Consider the following 26,253-nt stretch of genomic DNA (forward strand, 5'->3'; position numbering starts at 1 on the left):
GATGTTTTTTCTTTCTTTTTTTCATATATGCTCACAGCCGGTGGGATTTTGACAGCTGTATGAAAGAAATACCGACTCGTCCTCTGTCTTGTAGAAAAGCACCTGCACATTCAATTCTGCAACTCCAAATTGAAATAGAACAAAATGATTACTGCAGTTTGTCAGCTGTCAGGAGATAAACATTTTGTGTAGATCTTTTATTAATAATGTACTGATTCACATATTTATGGAAGACGGCTTCTTCCATCGGTGTCCTACATGTATAGATGCAGGGCATTATTACTGTGCAACCAGCCAAAAAGTCTTTTTCATATATTTCATTTCTTATACCTGAAGTTTTGATTGACTGAAAGTCCTGTGTGAGCTTGCCTGTTGGCTTGTGAGAGGAAATGAGAATGACTACTCTGTGTGTACAAATGACCACTGTCTTTTTGTCTTTTTTTGCCTGAATAAGATGGTGTTAGTAAACTTAAATAAATAAAATGTTCCTTTAAAACAACTCACACTTACGGAGGAAGCAATGCTAGTGTGTAATGCAGAACCCATAATCTCATGAGTCCCATCTCTGCTGTCACTTTATTTTGCCGTGGGAAGATAATGTACACTGCTGTGCATATTGCTGTAATCTAGCACTTGGGAATGCATTTAGCACCCTTGCTATGCAACAGCTGTTATTTCCCTGGCTTTTGTGTGGTGGGCTCACAGTATCAGGAAGGCGTGGAGAAGATGATGGCTGCAGAGAGCTCGCTGCATACAGAGGGCTTAGATTCAAGTAGAGGCTAACCCTTCATTTGAATAATGTCATGTTTCCTTCCACCAACTCTGTCCTTCCGCCACTATTATCAGAGGCATTGTGGCAACCTATTATTTAGATGGTGGCAGCCATTGTCTTCTTGTCTTCAGGGGGAAAAACGTATTGCTAATCTGTAATTATTTACAAATGGAATAAAATACACAAGCTCCCGCAGAATGCTGCTACTGTATTACTCTGTTTTATAATCAGGCAACATACAGAACAACACATGGACTGATGAAAATAAGCTGTTAGTGGATATTCTTCTCTGTCTTTAGAAAAAAGAATCAATTGACAAAACCTGAAAATGGACATTGAAGTTTGAAAACATTTTTAATAGAAATAATAAATTTTGTATAAAAAAAACTAAACATGCTTCACACACTTCATTAGTTCTCATGAGGTTTTACAAATACATAGTCAGATAGCCAGGCACTGTATCTTTTTGTATATTTTCCCCAATTTTAGGATATGTCAGGACATAAAGCAGACATCATCAATCTATTTAATAACTTACATTAAGTTGCCATTTAATTTGGTCAACACTCACATTTTATTCTGCAACACAAATGGTGTTGAAAGTAATACAGAGGGAGGCATGAGAAGCAGCACTGAATTCACAACACAAATGACCCCACAACGGTTTTCCCAAGACATTAGAAGGGCTTTTATACTGCACAAAGCCAAATATAAATCTGTTCAGCGAGCTCGGGATGATTGATAGAGATATAGTATATTTTTGCAATTAGATTTTAATTTGTTGAAAAGCCAACTTCCTGACACCTCCTTTTTATTATGAGAGTGCCTGAAGAGGACATGTACAGTAATGAATTTTCTCAGTAGTTGGCCCATTGCGAATATCACCCTCTGGGCAAACCACATGATCCTCTCAAGGGCATGCTTCATCTTAGTTCCCCAGCTAATGGATCTGTATGGCAAAGCTTCAATGTTACATTTTGCATGGGTGACCAAGAGAATACCTGGTGGCAGTGATGGGAGGGTCATCCCAAATGACAGCTCACAGTAAGATCTCATATAGCTAAAATACGGTGTATTTTAACCACGAGCCACTGTTTCAAAGCACAAACAGGTATGCAGAGGGCAGTGGCAGCCTTGGGCTAGCTGGTAATACAAATCATGACCTCACTTAAGCACAGACAGACAATCACTCACTAGACCTTCACCAATTGCGAACAGATTTTAACATACAATAGGCTTGGGCCCAAAACAATTGTTAACAACGCTGCAACAGAGTTTAAAACGCATTCCAAAGATATGATTTTTTTCTTTCTATTTTCTTTAATTTTTCCAAACAACACAACACATGATGTTGAAACTGGCATGCTCAAAATTGGCAGAGATCCACTCATTTACATGTAGCTGTTCTTGGAACTCAGCGGGACGCTGAAGAGGAAAGAAAAATACATGTCGTCTGGCCCAGATCTGTTGCATTGTTGAGATGATCCCCATTTCCAGTTGAGTCATGAGACCGGGATACACTTAGAAATAAAACAAACACAAGCCCCTCTTAGAAATCCATGGGCCATGTTTTCATGCCTTTTTTGGTGTTGATTAATCCCTTGTGATGCCTTGAGAGGATTTTAAGATAACACGAAGAACGCCTGAACATTTGAGTTCAGTTCCAGTCAGCACTGCTCAAGATGACAGAAGTCTTTGAAAGAGGGAACAGCTGAAATGTAATCACTCTTAAGGAAAGCTCCATCCTTCAGTCTGAGGCCTCTGCCATGCGAGTATTTTTCTTCTTTTTTTTTTTTAAATGTGTGTATCCATATGAGGCTGACAGAAGATGGAACCTTAAAATTTGTACAGGTATCTATTCTGGTCGTCTGTTTTGTCCATCTCTCTCTGCCTCCTCACCATGTCACGTCTTTGGGCTTCTGTGATCTCCAGCCGCACAACAACACATCCTCTTTTTTTTTTTTTCTTTTAAGCTGTGTGAAATTCCACTGCATGTTTTTTTTTTTTTTTTTTTCTTCCCCCCTCCACCAGGGTGGTTATCTTGAATTGCGATAAGAACCTTTGTCCCTTAGATTGCATGGTTGCTGTAGCTGATGTAGGTTTGCTTTGTCGGGAAAGCTGAAAGAGAAGAAATGAGAGTGGGACTGAGACTCAGATAGAGGCAAGGTGAAGAGGAACATTTGACCATGTGATGTTTCTGTCCTGTTGTTTTACGGACGTAACAAATATGAGATTAAATGTCACATAATGATTATGACAATACATGGTTAATTGCTCACAGTTCTTGTGCATTAATACAAGTAATTCCTCCACTCTGACCATATTTCTGTCCTCAGAGCATGCCTGTATTACCTACAGCAACCTCTCCACCTCCTTTTCCTGCAGCTGTCAGGACTTAACTTTCCAGTTGTCTCACCAGACCGTGTTAGCTTATTCGCTGAGGTGGAGCAGATAAATTCTGACATATTGCCACCAGATCTTGGCTGTTGTCGGAGCTGGCCCCAGACAGGAATTTTTCAATTTCATCAAGCTATATATCCACACAAGCGATGACAATGACAAATGGTTTTTATTGAAATAGCCATACACTGTAAAGCCCCTGTAAACGTTAACCCCATCAGGATAAATTGCTGCTGGCTATCAATTTTGTGTCTTTGCCTTCGCTCCACTTATTGTAACAAAAGGCCAAATTAACCCTCCACAGAAACTCAAAGCTTGAATAATGTGAATAATCTGCTGTGTGTGTTTAAATGTCGCTTGTTGTAGGCTGATGAGGCTCAGCATTGTGCTATTGTTACGGTGGCACATTGTTATACATTTTATATTGATTTTCTGTTTTTGTGTTAAGAGTAAACACAATGTCAGCTCTTTCAGTTGTGTGTGAACGGGAACATTTCCAGTGCTGGTGTTTAAAAGTATGAACAAAATGCAGCTTTAAAATGTGTGACAAAAGGCTCTATTCCTCCTAAGTTGAAGCCAGTCAGAACGAATGGATCCATTTTGACAGACGTGACTGATTAAAATCTTTTCCCGCCTGAGGCAAGCAGAAGAGCGTTTTGGACGTCACAGGAGTAATTTTTGCTGACTCAATTGCTGAAGTCGTTATTTACTCCACTTATATAAATCCAGAGTGTGTCACTGATACAGTGGTGCCAAGCACTTTTATTGGAATTAAGATTAGAGAGAGGAGGTGTCAAAGGAATCATCTGCTTCTGAGGGGAGATTGAGGTGCCTCTTGATCCTTGAGATGTGTTTAAACTCTGAAATCTGTTGCAATTTTTATTACTAATCTCTTGATTATTGCTTTAGTTAACAATTTATCTACATATCATGTACTCCATAAAAAATGATGATCAGTGTGCCAGAACCAAAACTGACGGCTTCAAATGAATGATGGCATCCAACAACTTGTTCAGAGTTATTTAAGACACAACCTCTCTTATTTTCATTCACTTTGACACAAATGAGAACACTTTTGTATATTACATATTGTGTCTCTGCCAACAGATTGCCCTAAACTTTTAATGACATCAAATTTAATCTATGTGAATCTAAAACTAATCTACAACTACAATAACAAGTTGATCTGTTAATTAGTTTATGTAAAAAAAAAAACCTTCTTTCTTGAGAATTGCACAGGGAATTAGGTCAAGACTTTCTCTGTAGTTGCTTTTAACAAATGCGCTTTTGCTGCATATGAATTTTTACAAAAATATATATTTCAAAGTACTTAATGGGTAGAGCGCAAAGAATGCAGGATATTAAGCTAAAATTATGTTTGTAATGAATGGCAGATGAGGCTACTTAATGACTTGTGTTAAAATAAATGAAAACCCACATGTTCCCACAGTATCACTATAACTGGTCAGCAGAGACGAACATGAAGCAGAAACAGTTGCACACTATTTGCTACCTTATTCACATTTGGTCTGTCTTATCTTCTACACTTCTTACTTGTTAGCTGGTAATTTCCATAAGAAAACCGGGTCGAACGTTGCAGATATTTGAGTTCTCACATGAAGCCCCTCTGGAACATTTCTAGAAAAGTTCAGGGCTGCGGTGCAGCTGAAGCTCAGTAAAAAAATATATATTTTTGTTGTTCAATCAGTACAAAAAAGTGTGAAAATTAAATTTTCCTTTTTTTTTTTGCTGGTGGGTTGGCAGGTCTTCTCACGCATCTGGTTATCTTTATGTGGGAGTAGTTGCAAGACAGCAAGAAGTCACTGACAGCAGCCACAAAAATAAAACTCTTACGAGATAAACTGTGCCTCGCCTGGAAAGCAGACTAGAACTGGTGCCGGCGCAGCAGCCAGAGCCAAAAAAGCTGCACTAAACCTAAGACAGTGTCTTCAATGTCTTCAGTTTGTATAAAAACTCCCAACCTATTTCGATTTTGTAACAATTGATTCTAATTTAACCAAGTCCATATCCACATATTAGTTTGTGCACAATCTCCAGCATTTTTAACAATGAAAGCATGACTTAACAAAATAATGGTCTATCTGTAACCTCCATTTGACATGATTTCTCACATCAATGTAAATTAGTATTTTGAGATGTTTCAATATCAAACAAACTAATGCTGTCCCTTTCAAAAGACAACTGAAAATATGAATTGTTCAAAAAAATTTACTTTTAAAGGTTTAAATATATAAATCAGTCCATTATTATCAATGAACCATTGAAAAGTACTGCAATTTAATGGAAATGAAAGCGTTCTATGAAATACTTTACCATGAGCCTGACATCTAAACCAGTCAGCTGTTAGAGTTGGTGAAAAATAATTGCATCCGATCATTCTTAGAGATGTTGCAGTTGGCGGAGTGGAGCTGCGGTGCTTGGCTTCAAAAAACTGCAGCCGCCTCAATCTCGTGAGATTATCATTTGCCCACATTTGCATAAGATCACAGCAAGTTGATATAAAGCCAGCGAGAAATCTAAGTGGCTTATAACATGTGGCGATCAAAGGGGACTGACTCTGTGCTGATTTGGCTATTCTCAAACAAGACTTGTCTTACAGTGGCCCCCTGTTGGCAACAAGTAATCAGTCACCAGAACAGCTGATTTCCTAGCAGTTTCCCGATTAATTAATACTTTCAGTCCTAACAGTGTAAACTGAGAGAGGAATAAGAGAGGGTGCCTTTTGTGTGTGGAAAACTTCTGAATTTTGAGATCTGAATTTTCATTGCCATTGCTGCCATTAAATGAAATGATAATGAAGGAAATTAGGCCTACAGATATCAGAAGAAACATGATTCAGAGTGGAGACACACACAGCTGAAACTGCTGCCATGCTTGCTGAAAGACAAACCCAGCCGGCCCCCACCACTGGATGAATAACAGTGCTACATTTGTGTTAAAAACATGCTACACATCTGTTAATAAGTAATCATTTGTTCCTTTGCTTCCTTTCGAAGCATGTATTTTTTTGATTTTCACACAAGGACATAGCATTGCTGAGGAATAAAAAAAAAAAAAAGCCTGTAGGTTTTAAAAGAAAGACTTTTTGATTAGCATTCTCACATTGTGATTCGAGGCTTTCACACAGCTCGGTCTTGGCTTCTCCGTTGGGTCTGAGTCCGGCCTTGGGGTTTAACTTGTTGGACATGGTGGCGGCGGTAACCACGGCCTTGAGGCTGCGGGTGCGCTTGGGCACATTCTGCTCGGGGTGTAAGAGAATCACATACACCTTGGGCATGTAGAGCAACCCGAGGGACACCGAAGCACTCAGGCTCACAGAGATGGTCAGCGTGGTTGTTTGGATGTACAACTGCAGAGAGCAAACACCAGACATACACAGTACAAACAGTTTAACCCTGTTTTGGCAGCACAGATTTATCTAAATAAGTAAGTACAAGTGAGAATAAGAGCATCCACTAACCCATGTGTAAACCAAGTAGTTTTTATTGTGTCCAATAGAGGCTTGGACACTATTTATTTCAGGTGATAAAAAATCTTTTAAATCATCTTTTTATAATGAGTTAGCTGGAACAGCCAAGGCCACCATGTTTGTTTAATTTTCTGCCATGCTAGTTTTAACATGACTGTCACGTAATTCTGGACACAGATTTGATAACTCCAGTCAATTGGATGCTTCTCTCTCATTACAAGCAGGATCATAAAAAGAAACAAGCTCATGAAAATTTTACGCATCGTCAAATCCTACAAACCATGAGGGGAGGGCAGCACCGAATATCATTCTCACTCATTCAATTTTAATCATTTGCAAAGCTGCAGCAAATTAATGAGTCATCTTCAGGGAAGCTTTAAGGAAGAACAAAAGCTTGTTTATTTTTTTTTAATACATTAACTATGTTGAGACTCATCATTTTGGAAGGACTGACATGTTGGTTGGATAAATAAGCCTTTTACTTTTCTCACCAAGTCTATAAAAAACATAATATTCATATCAAACAATGAGGCTTGTTAACCTCTGCAAGAATCCGGTCTTTCTGACACCAATAAATACAATATTGCTCACTTGATGAAAGGTGCCAACACACTGTTATTGAGTCAAAATAAAACAATTGTGAACTCTAATGGAATAAATCAAGCTGGATTAAAAAGACCACTTTTAACATGGTTTCACTAATACAAATATGTAGCACTGCAGACAAATATAATTAGCTCATTTATTTAGGATGATTAAAAGGTTAAGAGGTTGAAATATTTCTCCTGTTCTTTTCATTTTTCAACCATCGGTACAGCAGGGACTCGAGTACCTGGTGTTTTTGTTTGTTTGTGTCCTTGCCCTGTCCTCACACCCCAGATGACCACCCTATCTGAGTCTTGTTCTGCTGGAGGTCTCTTCCTACTAAAAGGAAGTTCTTCAGGTACAGTTAAATTAACAAAAACTTACTTCTTAAGATCTTTGAGGTTAAGATGCTAGGAGGACTTTGGAAAAGACGACCAAACTCACACAAAGCTGTGCTGTGGGTCTGCAGCATTGAGACTACAGCCGTTCAACAGATACTCTCCAAAAAGTTCTTTAGTTACTTCATGTAATGCAATTTTATGAAGTTGTCAGGAATAAATCATTTTTATCACATTCGCATAAAAGTTCTCTATTGATAAGGCAAAAACAAGGCACAGGAGTGAAATATATTGTGGGCACAAGCTACTCCCTCCTGCTCTCATATTTATCCACATGAATCATAATTAGTAAGACTGGATGAAATGATCTTGCATCACTTTGAAAGATGCAGCCGCAAGGAATTCTGGGACGAGTTACCTTTATTCTTTCAGAGAGGAAGCTTAAGTGTTTCCTGTACAAAGGATATTTAGAGATCTTAACATGGCTGCCACTTTTATACTTCCAGGACATTTAATTAATTTAGAAACATTCTAAAGCAAAAAAAAAAAGACTTCAACCAGACCTTTTATCTCCACTGTGTGCTCTTTAGAGAGCTACCGGAGGGCGATGCTCATGCTAAACTAGTAGTTTCAAATGCTCAAACTAGCAGAGAGCAGCTGAAGCCACTAATACTGCTAACAAACAGCAGGACAAAAAAACCCTAAAGCGATTAAGTGGAATGTATTGGCTGTCAGACCTCCAAACATTGTTGCAACAGTAGTTGTGGATGTAATTTTCACGCAAGCAGTTTCCAGCAGCAGGATTAATATTACCCACGATGGACGAGTCCCTTCATCATGTATCAGGTATGACTATTTTTTTATATAAAAAAAAAAAGAAAACTAATACAATAAGGCTGAGACTGTTTGGAAGAACACAGAACTACTGTTTTCATGCAAAGTAAGTTTCTCCTCATGCAGTCATTTTTACATCTCATATTTTAAAAACATATTTTTAGTTTCTGTCTTATTAAGATGGTTAATTCAACAGTTAAAGAAATCTCCACAGTGTGTTATTTTCTCCGTAGAACAGGGCAGCTGATATTCAATATGAAACACTGCTACAGGTGAGAGTGAGGTGAATCTCAGTGGAAACGAGTGTGATGCTGTTCTTAAGTTACCATGAGGACTGATTTACAACTGTAATTAAGCCATGGTTGACTTAAATATTCTAGTATATGATTTCTATACTCACATCGGCATATCAGAATGGGTATTTCTAGTGAGTGTGAAATTAGAATCGGCTAATAAAATCCCTCATGCACAAGATTTAATTGTATTTTATATAAAGCTACCTTTACTCGTCGCTTTTTTTTTTTCCTTCTTTTTAGTAGGTGAGTTTTGTCCCATGGGTTGCTGCTGTTTTTTAATCAAAGCAGAGTAACATTTAGCCTCTCAAATGTGACCTCTGTTTGAATATCTTGTTTGTTTTTATTTGGTGTGAATCTCCATGGTGATTTCCCTCCAGACTGGCTGCATTTAATTTAAACAGAGCAAGTCCTAGTGTGATGACGGTCTGCCGGCTGTGGAGCAGAGTGGAAGAATAGAGAAACTATGATGGAGGGACAGTTGCAGTGGTTGCCCCCCAGCTGCAGGGAGCATTAACCGGTGAGCTGCTCAGGGCTCTGCTTACTGCTGCCTGGAGGACAGACGGCTGAACCCAAGCTGCTACTAGCATAGACAAAATGAGCTCAGCTGATTTTCTCTGTCATATGTCTCAATCAATGAAAATTTATATGGAACATGGTTTGTGGATTAATAATAATTTTTAAAAAAAGATGACATTATTAAACATTAGAAATAGACAAAGAAATATATTTTAGATGCGTTTTACAGTACTAAGATTGACCAAAAAAAACATTCCTTATTTTCAGCTTTTAATTTTAAGTTTTTTTTCTCCATCATTTCATATTTTTTTGCTCTGCAAAATATTTTTAAATAGTTAAAAGCACAATATGTTTTTTTTGTATTATATATTTTTTCTTGCCAATTAATTACAAGGTAAATAATAACAAATTGTTGCAGCTCTAGAGTCCCAATAATGATAACTTTTGTCATTTCTCACTTTCTAAGAATCTAAGCAAAATCATAACTTATCATTACTTTTTACTATCAAATAGTCCAATTTATGGTGATGACTTTTTGAAAGCTAATTATTGTATTTTGATTAGTATGTTTTCCTTTTTAACACAGTCCTATAGATTTATTTTTTGTTAAGCTGTGACTGCTAAAAGTTTGAGTAAATCAAAAATAAATATATGTTCTGAATTTGTCACATCACATAAAAATGTGTAATTAACCACCCTACCAAACATGAATGTGTAAATTAAGTTATTAGAATAAGATCTGAAAATCACTGGAAAATTAGCATTGCTCTCTGCTCTGAGACGCTGGAGGTGTGTCTGCTGAAGACCCCTTATTAACAGATCTCAGATCAGCTCAAACGAACCAGGCTACATAGCAAACGGCAGAGATGATTTTATCTGGAAACACACAAAAGATACTGTATTTAGTAATTCAGTCACCTTCCAGTTGTTGGGGAAAAAAAAAGTCAAGTAGTCAGCACAGAATCTGAATTATTTCAGAACTACAGTATCCCCTTTTACTCTAGTTTGTTAATTCTCAACAATCCATCCGCTTCAAACAAATTTTTTAAGCCTACTGAGTTTTTGGTCTAGCTATAAATAAAAAAAAAGTGCTATCGTGAATAAGATTCCACCAATGTTAAAGCAAAGCAAAATTATTTCCAAGCTTTGTAGATCGGTCCCCAATTCATTGTGCCCTTTTAAAATAAACTTACATTTCCTCACTACTGGCTCATGAAGCAACATTTGCTTACAAATGGAGTCCTGTGTTCACTGTTAGACCAAATACAGTCCAATAATTAGGGCACCTGAGCATTCACAGAGTGCAGCTCATAAAGAGTTGCTGTGTATCTCACACTCCTGTCATCGTACTGCCATCAGCAGATCTTGCCCCAGGCAAAACATGACACAGAAGAAGCAGCTCGCGGCAGCATTAATCACTGAACTAGATGCAAGAAAAACGACAGCAGTTAATGCATGAGAGGAGTCTCTTCCTACAAAGAGTGCAACACAACTGATAGCGACAGATTAATTTGAGTGTTAATGAATGTAAACAGATTTTATTTTCAACCAGTGACTCTAGAGAGCCTCAGCTACACAATGCAAACTGCTAACTTAATTTAAACTGGCTAATTCCCACTCTGCATAAAGTAACTGTAGTATTTCTCAGCATGGCAATAGAAATGTTCAACAGAAGGGCTTGCTTCATAAGAATTGACTATAATTGTGCTCTAATTAAGCCAATAAACAAACAGAAGCCTTAGGGGACACGATAATGTAGCTTCATTGGAGACTGTCATTTATAAAGATCACAATTCTTTGGCCTTGATTAGCTTCACGGTCTGTTCACCCATTATTGGATCGCCCAGAGGTCAACAGTCAAGACCCAGAGGGTTGTTGTGCTGTAGACCTAATAAATGCAACGACTGTTCTCTGAAGTCCAAGATGTTACTCAGATCCCTCTGCTCCATCGCATCAATCTTCGTTATTCATTATTGGGCCCGTAGGACATTACTGTGAATAATGCTGTTTATCTATCGAGTGCAAAGAGGCAACTGCCTGTTTCTTTACTTCATTCTAAGACTCAGGCTATCTAGCCTTGCTTTTGTATCAAGTGTTTTTCTTTACTTCTCTTTCCAGTTTAGATATTGAAAACTTTAATGTATACAGGATCAAACTATTGTTATCTTGGATTCACCATTGCTAAGGTACAAAAATGTTGTATCTGTGTCGAGTGGACTTTGGAATGTGGTAGCATGTGACCATCTAAAAGTACAGAAATATATTTGCAAGCAAAACAGCTGTGAGCTACAGATGTAGTATGCCCAAATCTGTACTCTTGGTTTATAACCACTCCACCCAAATTCAATTATATGGCATGATGCACAATCCGTTCCTCTCTCTGCACCCCATGTCCACAGATTCTTGTACCATGCACACAGATTTGCAAGCATGTTTTTTAAAAAAAAAACAATTTATGGGGCGATTGTGTGCAGGAGCTCAGCACTGTTGCAGAGATGTTGGTACACCTACATGTAATGAATCTCAGTCAGTTTTCTGCAGCATTTTCATGTCTCTGTCGAGTATCAGCTCAATTTACTTGAAACTTTGTGTGGTGTAAAGAAAATGTATCAGGTACAAGATTGTAGTACTGCTATTCCATGCAGATAAATTAAAAATGGAGGACAATGTGGGAAGAGTAGCGCGTAGCAGAGATGAACACCAAACAAACAGACTAGTTGAACTCACTGCAACTCCCACTCATTGTCTGTATTGTGTGCTAACAGCATTTTTGTTGACAGTGCCAAAATTAGTGGAGGCTTCATGGGGGAAATAAACAGCACCACTCAATTCATCATTCCATTCATGCTCTGTAATGGCAGGACCTGTTTGTGTGGGCTGATTGAATCTGAACTAAGCCTCAAATACTAGAGCCTCATTCCTACGCAGGCTATTGTCTGATGCTCCTCCTCCTGCCTCTGTGTTTGAGACAGCTGCTGATTTAGACTGTTTCTCCAGGTAAGCAGATGTCAAATCCATTCCTGAAAGTAGTATAAAGCCTGGCAGTGACACCACATAAACGGACCATATCTTCTCGTTGGAATTATAGAGAAAGCCTCCCATAGTCCTGACACCACATGCCATATAAATGACTGCCTCTGTAGTGCTGAGGGTGTAAACTGTTGATGAACTAAACTAGCTACCGTTACTGTTCTGGTAACAAGTCAAAAATATTTTTCATAGCAGTCTTTTCTCCAATTAACATTTGTCTAATCTGTTTTATGATCAAACAGTGCGGTTGTCTCCTTAAAGTCTGGTTAAGTCAGAAGCATTGACTGTATATAAAAATGGGCATAAAAATCTAGTCTAAACTATGAAGCCATTGCAATAGGCAGTTCATGTGCAGTGGCCTCTGTGGAGCAGAATAATAGGACATTCCTGCTTTCCAAGTCCACATGGACAAACCGATTTGGACTCCGTAGGCGTGCTATCTATTGCGTGAGCTGTGCAACACTTCTCATAAATCAGCATGTACATTGTAAAGGTGTGAACACAAACTCTCCTACAAAGTCTTTTTTTTCTTTTTTAATACTCCTAGTCTTCTTTTTCTGGTATGTTGTTTTTGTGAATGGTGATTGATCCTGGTGCACTCATAAGTATTTGGGCTGCATGCTGAAACCCAGGGGACTCTTGCAGACTGGAGAGGATAATGAAATTTTGTACACACAGGCCTTGGTGCTGGCTCCCTTTATCGAGGACTTTGGAAGCAGACATGGCTCAGGTGGTAGACTGCATGTCTATCAGTCAGAAGATCAGTGGTTTGATCTCCAGCCCCTCTACAAGTCAAGTGTCCTTGAGCAAAACGCTCACATGTTGTGTGATTGTAGGGTGGAAATATAAGCTGAGGTGCTGCATATATAAAGTGCAAATTAAATCATGTGTAAAAGAAAGTACACACTTTTTCAATTCTAAGACTATACTTTTTACTAATGAATACAACATCAGATAAACAAAGCCTGTCATGTACACCAAGTACTAAACTAAACTAAAAGTACTAACTAAAAACTAAACCAAACTGCTAAAGTAGTGTAAATCACCCAATGATTTAGTATCTTGTAGAAAAACCTTTAGCAGAATTAACTTGAAGTAATAATTTTCTGTATGACATTAACAGTCTCTCAAGTCATTGTGGAGGTATTCTGGCCCATTTATTTACAACATTGCTTCAGTTTGAGGTTTGCAGGCATTGATTTATGCACAGTTGTCTTGGGTCCCACCACAAAATTTCAGGGTCAGGCTGAGGTCTGGACTGTGAGTAGAACATTGCAACACCTCGATTCTTTTCTCTTTCAGCAATTCTATTCTACATTTGCTGCTGTGCTTAGGCTCATTATCCTGCTGCATGATCCAGTTTCAGCCGAGCTTCAGCTCTCGGACAGATAGCCTCACATTTTACTCTAGAATACGTTGGTATACAGAGGAGTTTGTGGTCGACTCAGTAACTGCCCAAACAAGCCCAAATCATCATCCCTGTACCACTGCGCTTGTCAGTTGATATGAGGTGTTTGTTTTTTGCTAAATGTGCCAAACTTCTCCACATTGATCTTGTCTGTCCAAAGGGGATTGTTCAAGTGGTGTTGTGGTTTGTTCAGATGCGACTTTGCAAACCTAAGCTGTGATGCCATGTTCTTTTTAGAGAGAAGAAGCTTTCCTCTGGCAGCCATTCCAAACAAACTTACTAGGGTTGTTAGAAAACTAAAAATAATCATTGATAATACATTTTTTTATATCTAATAGGATTCTCATTTGCATCATCATTGATACCAACAGTGGAGTCTTCACCTCCTCCTGTTACTTAAAGCACCGCTGTAGCCACTCCCTCACAAGCAGCTGGCTGCTGTTACAGCATAAAACTAACTTAACATTGTGTTTAATGGGGCTTCATACTGCAACAGTTTTGTTGGATTTTCTGACCATTTTAACACATTGTAAGATTAATTTTAAACTAGGTGCGATTTGGAAATATGCCCTGAAGTTTTTTAGTCATCACCATGTCTCTTACGAAATGCCAGCATGGAGCGATAATCTGCACAAGTGTCTTGTGTGAGTGAGAGACCAGAGTTATTTTGAGCCTGTCGCAATGATATGACCTGTGACACGACAGTCTCAAGTTAATGAAGTGAGATGCGGACTATTTTTTTTACCAAATAATTAATTTACTAAATCTGGTCAGGATGAAAAAAATATGAAAGTGTTGCGTTTAAATTGATCTAAGCAATGGTTTTGTTGTGTGTGTGTATGCAGTTGCTCCCATTTTCAGTGGAAAAAGTTGGTGTGGTGCCCTACTTTTAAAAATGATGTGCCCCTTAATTTGTAGTGGTTTCAAAAATATAGAGTATTGAATATTTTCCTTGGTATTAGTGTTGGCATTGAAATTTCAGTATTGTGACAACCTTAACCCATTGAGGCCGGGAAAGCATTGCCGCATTTCTACCTTTAAAGCCGGGGGTGCTGTTGCGTTATTCTACCTTTAAGGCCGGGAAAGCAAAGCGTACACGTCTTTTTTTTCATGTATAAGTGTCAGCAAGGTTGGGCTTGAAGGGAGGACGCGGATGCAGAATTGAGGATGAAAGCAAAACTGAGTTTATTTCACAAAAAAAAAAAAAAAAAAAAAAGTAAACAAAAGGCGCGGCTGAGCCGGATACAAAAACCTAAACTGTGGAAAAATATATAACGAAACAAAACAAAAGCATGGAAACTTATCTGTGACTTATCTGTGGCGTGGCGTAGCATGGATGGTGACGGGGAAGGATCTCACAAGAACTGAAAAGAAACCTGGAAACTAAATACTGTGGAGGGTGATTAGGGATTGAGTGCAGCTGAAGGGGAAAACACAGGTGAGGGACGTGAGGCTGATGGCAGGGAAGGAGAGGGTGGCGTGACATGAAAACTAAACAAGACCTGAACCTAAAACATGAGAAAAAAAAACTAAAGACATGAACTATAAACCAAAACTTGTGACATGGCGTTACAGAGCCCCCCCCCCTCAAGGGTCGGATCCCAGACGACCCTAAAAAAAAAAAAAAAAAAAAAAATTCTGAGGGTGGGAGGGAGGGGCTCGAAACCGGTCCGACGGGGACCAGACATCCAGGCTGCGTGGATGCAGTGGCCAACCAGGCCTGCAGCTCGTACCGGGTTCGGGCAGCAGGAGACGGTGGTCTGGCGGACGCCCAGACCTCCCATGGCGTGGCGGCAGGAACAAGCGGTGGTCTGGCAGACGCCCAGACTTCCCATGGCGTGGCAGGAACAAGCGGTGGTCTGGCAGACGCCCAGACCTCCCATGGCGTGGCGGCAGGAACAGGCGGTGGTCTGGCGGACGCCCAGACCTCCCATGGCGTGGCGGCAGGAACAGGCGGTGGTCTGGCGGACGCCCAGACCTCCCATGGCGTGGCGGCAGGAACAGGCGGTGGTCTGGCGGACGCCCAGACCTCCCATGGCGTGGCGGCAGGAACAGGCGGTGGTCTGGCGGACGCCCAGACCGCAGACGGGGTAGCAGGAGCAGGAGGTGGTCTGGCTGGCGGCCAGACATCCTTCGACGTGGCAGCAGGAGGCGGTGGTCTGGCGGGCGGCCAGACATCCCGTGGCGTGGCAGCAGGAGGCGGTGGTCTGGCGGGCGGCCAGACATCCCGTGGCGTGGCAGCAGGAGGCGGTGGTCTGGCGGGCGGCCAGACATCCCGTGGCGTGGCAGCAGGAGGCGGTGGTCTGGCGGGCGGCCAGACATCCCGTGGCGTGGCAGCAGGAGGCGGTGGTCTGGCGGGCGGCCAGACATCCCGTGGCGTGGCAGCAGGAGGCGGTGGTCTGGCGGGCGGCCAGACATCCCGTGGCGTGGCAGCAGGAGGCGGTGGTCTGGCGGGCGGCCAGACATCCCGTGGCGTGGCAGCAGGAGGCGGTGGTCTGGCGGGCGGCCAGACATCCCGTGGCGTGGCAGCAGGAAGCGGTGGTCTGGCGGGCGGCCAGACATCCCGTGGCGTGGCAGCCGGAGGCGGTGGTCTGGCGGGCGGCCAGACATCCGACGGCAAGGGGAGAGCCCCCCCCTTAAGGGATGGATCCCAGACATCCCCAATATCTGGGGGTGGGAGGGAGGGGCTCGAAAGGGCTGCTCTGTGGCCTGCTCTGTGGCTGTGGCTTGGTTGGGCCCCGCGGCGGCTGTGGCTTGGTTGGGCCCCGCGGCGGCTGTGGCTTGGTCGGGCCCCGCGGCGGCTGTGGCTTGGTCGGGCCCCGCGGCGGCTGTGGCTTGGTCGGGCCCCGCGGCGGCTGTGGCTTGGTCGGGGCCAGCTCTGGAACGGCTGGGGCCGGGGCCAGCTCTGGAACGGCTGGGGCCGGGGCCAGCTCTGGAACGGCTGGGGCCGGGGCCAGCTCTGGAACGGCTGGGGCCGGGGCCAGCTCTGGAACGGCTGGGGCCGGGGCCAGCTCTGGAACTTCGGCATCTGCGACTGCTGGAGAGATGAGGGAGGGGGTGTACAGCACGCTTACCCTTTCTGGTTCCCTGCCGAAAATGTCCAGCTCAGCAGCGCGCCGTACACTCCACGCCTCTTCCCAGATGTGAGATGTGTTCACTATCCAAGTCTCAAGAACCTGTTTTGCCACAAAGAAATCCAAGCGTTCATTGGAAACTCTGTATCTTTCCTTAGAGCTGCTCTCCCGTGCCGAGCAGCTCCATAGATTACCGGCCAGCTCCCAAAATTCCTCAAAGTCTGCCGCGTCCATGTCTGGTGAGATCCTTCTGTCAGCAAGGTTGGGTTTGAAGGGAGGACGCGGATGCAGAATTGAGGATGAAAGCAAAACTGTGAGTTTATTTCACAAAAAAAAAGGTAAACAAAAGGCGCGGCTGAGCCGGATACAAAAACCTAAACTGTGGAAAAATATATAACGAAACAAAACAAAAGCATGGAAACTTATCTGTGACTTATCTGTGGCGTGGCGTAGCATGGATGGTGACGGGGAAGGATCTCACAAGAACTGAAAAGAAACCTGGAAACTAAATACTGTGGAGGGTGATTAGGGATTGAGTGCAGCTGAAGGGGAAAACACAGGTGAGGGACGTGAGGCTGATGGCAGGGAAGGAGAGGGTGGCGTGACATGAAAACTAAACAAGACCTGAACCTAAAACATGAGAAAAAAAACTAAACTAAGACATGAACTATAAACCAAAACATGACCTAAAACTTGTGACATGGCGTTACAATAAGGTTGTTTTGCACCAATTAAATGCATTATAATAGACACGTGAGAGTGTCGCCATGTTCCTCGTGTCATTGTTTTGAAGTTAAGTTACATCGAACAAGCATGGAGGACTTTCAGTGGGAAGACATTTCAGACGGTAGCAATTGTGAGGAGTTTCTTGGCTTTGATGATGCTGATGAACGTGCTGACCCAAATGATCGAGATTTATGGCTAGCACATATGTTTGAAGATGACGATAACGGCAAGGATGAGTTTGAAGGGTTTGAATGTGAGTGGAAGACTGACAATTACCACCGTAATCGACGGAGAGATTTCAACTGCACACCAGGGGTGAAAGTTGATTTACCTGCAGATGCCACACCGTTGCAGGCATTTAATCATATTTTTACTGAGGAGCTTTGGGCGCATCTCGTTTCCGAGACGAATAGATACAGTGAGCAGGTACTTCAGACTCCTGCTCGAGCAAAGATGGCAAGGTGGTCACACGTAACTGTGCCGGAGATGAAAACGTTTATTGGAATGTGTATGGGCATGGGACTCCTTGTGCTGCCAGTACGAAGAGATTACTGGCGATAAAATAAATAAATTTAAATATAAAATTAAATTTTATTTTATTACTTTTTTTTTTTTTTTTTGAAAATAGTGCTGTTCCTGCACTTTACTTTTTACATTTTCTATTTTCGTGAAGGTGTATGTAAATAAACTCAATTTCCAAAGAAAGCCACAGGTGTAAGCTCTCAAATACTTTTTGAATTTTGTTTCTACCTGCTACAGAGGCTGAGAAATCAATCATTTAATAGGCGTTGACACAATTGCTGAATTTCCAGGAAAAACTTCAGGTTTTAGGGGGTCTTTCTGAAATCGCCCATAGGTTTTACAGGCATTCTTTTCCAGGCCTTTTAGGCCTAAATGGGTTAAAGCATACTTGTTTAGTCTTTTTTTTTAATTGTATTGAAATTAACTTTAAAAGGGGACATAAAAAATAAAAAATAAACTTTTTTGCCGTGATCAGGAGCATATATTCAGGTGTCTTAACCCACTCTTCAAAACCTTCAAACAAAATTACAACCCTGTAACTTTTATTGGGGCAACACGGTTCTGAAAATATGTAACTCAGTGAGCTGTTCAGAGTACTGTTGTCCAGCCTCCTTGCCTTTAAACTTTAAGTTCATGCTCAATTTGCTAATACTTGGAATTCAAAAGTTCACACTTTCTCTCTTGATTTTTGCTTTGCTTATGACAGCAAATTCTTTTCAGCAACCTATAGTTCCTTTAGGAAATAAATTACGCAATAATGCTTCTTCAGTAGTTTGTTTAATGGTTTATATCCAGACTCAGACTTTATACTAATGAGTAATCTTTCTTACTGTATAATGAGAACTGATTGTTTGGAAATCTTCTCATAATCCCTCCCAGATTGATGAGCAGCAACAATTGCTTTTCTAAGACCATTGACGTCTTTACTCCTTGGCACCATGTTAACACACAACTGGATGCTCCAGACCAGCAAACTGCCAAAACTTTTTCTTTTCTAGAGGTGCTCACACTTGCTAATGATCAGTTGATCAAGTAAATTTGATATCCAGCACCTGCTTGCTACTTGGCCTCTTGATTCCTATGGTAAGGGTTGACTTTTAGCACAAATGATAACACTGTTGTGTTGTATTGTGTTGTTGTTCATCAAAGATTGTATTTACCTATTTTAAAAACTTGAAAAGGACATAATTATTTTTGTAATTTAATCATCATGTACTGATACCTTAAATCTTGGAATTCAGAGAGGGGGTACTTAGTTTTTCACGACTGAAGTGCTGTATGACTGTGTCTGTGAGTGTGTGCGAATGGATGAATGAGAAACATGCTGTAAAGCTCAAGTGGAACCTAAATGTTATAACTGAAGGTTAAAAGGGGACCATTTATTTTAGGGGTTTGTACTTTGTAGACATTTTAGACAATCAAAAAGCTATGCAACCCACTAAAAGTAGTGGAAACCCAATCTCATCTGCAAATTTGTAAAGGTTGAGAGGCCATTTTTATTGTGGGAGCAACGATAGATAAAAATTCCACTAAAAGCCTTTCTTCCTAAATATACTGTATATGTGGTCATTCAGACATTCTGCTGGTATGTAGCCAGAGCCATGCTGCTGGCATCGCAGTTCACAATACTTTTCTATTTTTAATGCTTTAAATGCAGCTTCTGCAGGCTCAATCATGTGTTGCCACTGCAGAGGACAGCGTTCTGTATGTTAGATAACAGCTGGTGTGTTTTTCTTTGTAATGGTAACATTACCAACAGCCAAGAGGTAAAGAAACGAACCGAGCTGTACTGTTGGTTCAACAAGTGAAACACCCCTGGATCAACATCAGACAGTGACAACAACATACATACAGAGGGACAGTGGGCACACTTACTTAAGTCCATCACAATAAAAAAATAGCACAGGCCTGAGAGAGCTTAAAGGGATAGTTCGCCTCTTTTGACATGAAGCTGTATGACATCCCATATTAGCAATTTCATTTATGAACATTGACTTACCCCCAGCTGCGTCCTGTGAGCCGAGTTCCAGCTGAGTTTTGGCATTGACGAAGGTAGTCCGGCTAGTTGGCTGGGGCTTAAAAAATAAAGTGTCTTGCTTCTCAAAACAATATGCATTCAAAAGAGTAATACATTTGCATCACAAAATCGTCCATCTAGAAATAGTCAGACCTCACATCACTTGGCGCTATTTCTCTCTACCTTTGTATCACTACAGGCTGTGTAAACTGTGCAGACCGAAGAGCAGACCGAGCAGTAAACATCGTAACGGGTGCGGCTATCGCTAGGTGGCTGCACGCATTGATATCAGGAGAGGCAAAAATAGCGCCAAGCGATGTGAGGTCTAACTTTTTCTTGATGGACGATTTTGTGGTGCAAATGTATTACTCTTTTGAACGCATATTGTTTTGAGAAGCAAGACGCTTTATTTTTTAAGCCCCAGCCAACTAGCCGGACTACCTTCATCAACGCCAAAACGAGGCTGGAACTCGGCTCACAGGACGCAGCGGGGGGTAAATCAATGTTTAGAAATGATATTGCTAATCTGGGATGTCTTACAGCTTCATGTCAAAAGAGGTGGACTATCCCTTTAACTTTTTTCAACAGAAAGTTACATTAAGTTTTTCAGACTCAATGGCACTTATATTAAATTTGATTTTTCTTTCACAAATGAGGAAAGAAAAAAAATCTAGGACATTTCCCTGAAGCTAAACTTCCGTTTTGTGTTCTATTATGTGCCGTACCTTAAGATTGCTCAAGGCTGTGGTAGAATTTTTCTAAATGATAAAAGTAAAACTAACCTCTAGCCATTGTCTGTACATTTCTCTGCAGGAAATAATTAATGAGTGACTCGTATAATTTGAAGCAAGAGTGTTTAACATTAAGTCTGGATGAGAGAAGTTTTTTAGGGTTTGTAAAATTACATCCGTCTGGGGTATGGAGGATGAAACAAAAAGTAGGACTTCATTTACCCTTCAAAGATTTTTTCACTTCTATTTAACTATTCAAAGCCATGCTAGCAAATGGATTACCTCATCCTCCAAAAAAAGCTGTTCAGTCTCTCTATGATTGTATAATTCTCTTTCATCTTCAGAGAGAGGAGATAGAATGATTAAACAAAGACCTTGCTGATATCCGTGGCTGCTGTTTACATGAGACTTAAGATGTGCAACACTTGCATTAAAAAATGATGTGGGCTTTGCACTTGGACTGCTGTGTTTGATAACCAGGAATGTACAGTGATGATCACTGACTTTATTTGTACATTTAACATAAAGCAGTATGTAAAAAGCTTAGCCAGTTGTTTTTCAAGATGTAGATGCTGTTAATTGCCGATTTAGGGTTATTTGGGGGAAATGGAAGACAGATATGCAAATGCGCGTTAGTTTGAGCTTTGTGGTGTTAATAAGTCATTGTACTGCTATTCACATTTAGCATTTTTAATGTAATACAATTTGCTCCTGTCGTATGCAAATTTTCTGCAATGCTTTGGACTTCAGAGATTTATTTTTGGATGCTTAGAGAGACACAACACACACTTTAGGTCTCTCAAGAATGTTTTTCCACAGTTAACTATCACGTCAAGTTTTCCAGGCCAGCATTTTAATGCCTTGTTTTGTTTAATCCCAAAGGAGGGGAGGTGAGGATTAATTTGTTGCATCTGTCAGACCCATGCTGGCACCGCTGATAGTGTCCATGCCAGTGTGAGGCTTTCCCTCACCACTGTCTTCTGTTGTAACCACTGAGCCCTTCTTGTTACGTTGCCAAAACACCTCTTTCAACTAGACTGACATGTTTCCACAGTGTCATTGTTGTACTGTTTTGGCTTTGTACCCAGACTGTCTCCTCTGAATGTGAAGTCCAGGCCTCGTCTCTATTTCCATGTCTCTTTTGGATCCCTTTTGACCTTTAGCCTTTTAGAGCTCCCACTGGATGTTATCTATGTTCACGGTTCGTGAGGTCGGGTGCATTGATTTGACATTGCAGTGCAAGTGTGAGTTTGTGTTTGTGTAAACCGCTCATTGGTCTCAGTGGCATAGAACCATCACATGTATGACAAAGGATTGTGTGTCATCTTTAGAGAAAGCCTTAATATTACTCTCTGTCTACATTCACTAGATTGTGTGCTGAAAATCTGACACTTCTGCATGGCATAACCTTATCCAGTTGTTTTAGCTGCTGAGTTTGTTTGATTCATTTCTAAAACTGTTGTTGCCATTCAATAAAGGTTCTATGGAATCTTTAATTAACACTAAATGTGAATTATTATTATTAGCAAAACACAGGTCATATATCAAAAGTAAAAGTATTAGCCAACAATCGGCTCTAAGAAGATCCTTAACAACTTGAACTGCATAGAAAAGAAGTTTCCTGTCAATGTTTTTGTGATTCTACTTCAGATAAAACAAAAAATTCAAATGAGATTTGAAAAAGAAGTCTTCTTTATGTTGAATTAATCACAACTGGACACAAGTAGATCATCTTTTGTTGTACAGGACCACAGTGCAGTTGTAAGAATGTCTAAAATGTCTTCTAGCATTTAAACTGTCGCAAAGAACAGAAAATAAATGAACTGGACTTTAGTAATAATTGTAAGCTTACCTTTTCTGTGGACTGTGAAGTGCCAAAGAAGATTGGGATGAATGCTAGCCATATAATGCAGGTGGTGTACATGGTAAAACCTATGGGTTTGGCCTCATTGAAGGTCTCGGGAACCCCTCTTGTTTTGATGGCATAGACTGTGCAGGTGACCATGAGCAGCATACTGTAGCCCAGCAGGCAGATGAGAGAAAGGTCAGAGATGTCACACTTGAGAACACCACGAGCCAGCGCTGGATTAGACGTCCTCTGGTCCTCATAATCGATAATGGCCTTGGATGGATCCACGCCAAACCAGATGCACACCCCAAGTAGCTGCACAGAGGCCAGCGTGAACGTGATGACAAGCTGGGAGGCTGGAGAAATTAACCTGGGCGCACTCACAGACATGGAGCCCTGCTCGAAGATGCGGTAAATGCGATTTGTTTTGGTGAGCAGAGCAGCATAACTAATACTCATCCCCAGACCCAAGAAAATCCTGCGGAGCGAGCAGATTCCCACATCAGGAGTAGAAATCATCAGGAACGTTGTGGCGTAACAGAGGAAGATGCCAGTTAGCAACACGTAGCTCAGCTCTCGGCCTGATGCCTTGACAATTGGAGTGTCGTTGTGACGGATGAACGTGACGACCACAAACAACGTGGCCATGATGCCAACGACTGCGATAAGCACAGGGATGACTGCCCAGGGGGAGCTCCACTCCAGCTTAACAATGGGGATTGGAACACAGCCTGTGTGATTCTCATTGGGCCTTAAATCAAAGCGGCACATCTTACATGTGTAGGTGTCTGCCTGATACTGATAGCCATCACAGCGTTCGCAGTGCCAGCAGCAAGGGATGCCCTTCACAATCTTCTTACGCTCGCCTGGCTGACAAGGCTGGCTGCATATTGAGGAAGGGATCTGACGGGTGCCACCCGGCCACTGCATCGAATGCACCTATGAAGGAGAGAGAATAACATACAGAAATAAGAAGACATGCTGAGAGATAAAAACTGTTAGAGGTGTACAAAAATTACTGTGTCCAGTAAAATGGAGGCATGCAGAGTTTGTGATGCTTTATTGATCCAGAAAGGTTCTGAGTCTCCTGAAGGTCAAGGACAATCTAAAGGGTGGTTATTTAATGTTTGAACTTTGGCTGAAGTATATTCGCTTTTATGCATTTGCTTTGGTGGTGGGTGGAATAGGGCAGACGCTGCATCATATTAGCATTCTTCTTGGATTCAGCAAAATGTTTCAGTGTAAGGTTAAATTATCCAAAAAGGGCAAGATATGAGAGGTAAGAGGAAACCCGTTGTTTGCTCTGCAGGGAATTATTGTCAATGTTTCCCTACGTTTTCAACTTCAGTTAATATTTGTGTTTAAAAACCAATCAATTACATTTATGAAAGGTAAATTTCATTCCGAGATTATTACTGTCATTTGTGGATTTTCACTCACCAGCAAGTCTACAAAGGTTGGTTAAATCCCTCATTTCAAACCATGTCATTTTACTGTTATCAATTTTATTCAATTGTGACTGTTCATTCAAAGCTGGTAACTTTGTCTTCAAATGAGCATTTAATTAAGAAATCAAAGAACATTAATTAAGTGGTGCCTGCTTTAGAATCAGTACTGGCAAGTTTCACAGCAGGTATTCACTACAAACCTCACAGTTTTTCTTTTCCAAGCCCATGTTAAAAAGTGAGAAATAAAAATCTTTCCAGCTGCTCCTTAGTTGTACTATTTTCTGCCCAAGGCATCTTCTTCATTTTGTAACACAATTTGTTTTGCTCTTTTATGTAATTTACTGTTATTTCATCACATCGTCTTCCCACGGTATTGTTTTGGAAGTCAGTGATGCTGTCTGGAAAAATGTTGAATATATCTGACCTTAAGCTCTAATAGCTTTCTTTTCATCACCATCTGCCCTGTTAATCATTTAAAGCACCCTCTGGATATTTACACCTTTGAAGATGGAACTAAGCACAATCGAATGCTTTAGGAAGAGTTTCCACATGCTGCTGAAGAGTTGAAGACATTCTATCAGGATTTTCACAGTAAACACTGACACAAATACAATTAGTTGTACAGTACACAGAACAAAAAGGCCTGTGCTCACATTCAGATTTAGTTGGTCCGTCCAGTGACCAATGACTTTATATTCAGCTGTTCTGTTTTTGAGCTGGTATTGGTAGATCTCGTAGCGTCCAGGAGCATCTCCGTTTTCGTTGAAGAGCACCGGGTTACCAGCTATGCCTAAATGAGAGAACAATCATTATAATCTCCATTTACTACACATTAGTGAGCTAGTTTCTGTGCAGTGAGCATTGATCTGTGAAAGTAAAGTAATGTATTACAGCAGTCATTATTCAATTATATTCGAACATTAGGTTTGTAATCTTACAGGCTTTCCTTTAAACCAATACATTGACCCTAGACTTCTAAATCACAGCCCGCATTTTCATTCAGTTTAGCAAGTGAAATCTGTTTTTTTTTTTTTCATGCTTTGCTTGATCAGCTTCAGACAAAGAAAATGTAAGAAATACTAGAAATACCCCCCCCCCAAAAAAAAAGATTAATTTGCCTTTTTGTACTAGGTAACACTAGTAGCTCAGGTAATTAAGTTGATGTACAATTTCCAGGCAGTCACTTTCTGAAAAATGATTTGTTTAAATATATTAAGAGTCATGCTGTGTACATCTCCTGTTTAGTCCAGAGTGTAAATGATCAAAATCAGCAAGTGATGCTTTCTCAACAGGAATAGAGTGCGAAACCGCATCCCTTGCAGGATCAACGATTTCAGCCAACTTATGAACATACACGTTCTGTTGAAGCCTTGATGGTCAAAGTTGTTTGTGAATCTGGTTCGAACTGATACATTTGTACAGTTTTGTCAGAGACTGTTCTGTTCGGCAAACTTTCTTTCTCCTTGGCTTTGCTCAGCAATTGCCAGTATAGGGAGAAGCCATCCATCACAACTCCAGGAAGATGTGGGTGGAGTAAGAGGTGCAGTTGGAGGCTGCTCACCTCCCCACTCCCCACCCCTGAAATGGGCTGGTCTGAGAAGTGTTGTTTCAATAGGGACAGATGTTGTGTTTAAGCCAAGTGATATTTTGACCAAAGCATAGGTCATGCATTTTAACAAGACCTCAAGAGATTATGCCAACTTTTTTTTTAAAAACAGGGCATAATAAGTTTAGCCAATATTTGTTGCTGATACTACAGAAAAAACATCTTAAAATCTCACAATAATTTTTCAAAAATGTTGAGACTCGCTTTACTTCTTATCGTCTCAAATGTTTTCTCTGCTTCATCATTGCAAAAACAATGCATAAAAACATATTCCTGTTAGTTGTTTTAGGACGAGGTATAATTAGGTGTCGCAAAGATTTCTCATTAACCTAACAAATGAAAAATTGAGAAGTGGTTTAATCATGAACTTTGGTTCATTCATGGTTTAATCATGAACTTTGAGGCAGATCAAAGGAAGTTCTCTAAGCTCCTTTTGGGCCACCGTAATTTCATTAAGTCTTCTAAATACAATGAACATCCCAGTTAAGAACAAAAGGATAAACCTGTTCAATAGCAGCTGATGTATTTCTGCTGATTGGCATTGTTTTTACTTGCTCTTTGTTTCGACTCAAGAGGATGCTGTGCCCTAATCCACATCTCGATGAGTCAGC

At 40.7% G+C, this 26,253-nt stretch overlaps 1 protein-coding gene across 1 annotated transcript in view; it reads right to left on the minus strand.

The window, feature by feature from the left end:
* Positions 1–1,107: 1,107 nt before the first annotated feature.
* Positions 1,108–26,253, minus strand: part of LOC142377474 (metabotropic glutamate receptor 4-like) — a 216,629-nt gene continuing 191,483 nt past the window's right edge. The window contains exons 8-11 of the mRNA XM_075461613.1: positions 24,690–24,826; positions 22,592–23,527; positions 6,296–6,542; positions 1,108–2,890 (exon numbers count right to left, since the gene is read on the minus strand). Coding sequence (XP_075317728.1) covers positions 2,841–2,890; positions 6,296–6,542; positions 22,592–23,527; positions 24,690–24,826 — 1,370 coding nt within the window. The 3' untranslated portion in view covers positions 1,108–2,840. The remainder of the gene's footprint in view (positions 2,891–6,295; positions 6,543–22,591; positions 23,528–24,689; positions 24,827–26,253) is intronic.

The sequence above is a fragment of the Odontesthes bonariensis genome, chromosome 3 (assembly GCF_027942865.1).
Source record: "Odontesthes bonariensis isolate fOdoBon6 chromosome 3, fOdoBon6.hap1, whole genome shotgun sequence".
Taxonomy (NCBI): Eukaryota; Metazoa; Chordata; class Actinopteri; order Atheriniformes; family Atherinopsidae; genus Odontesthes; species Odontesthes bonariensis.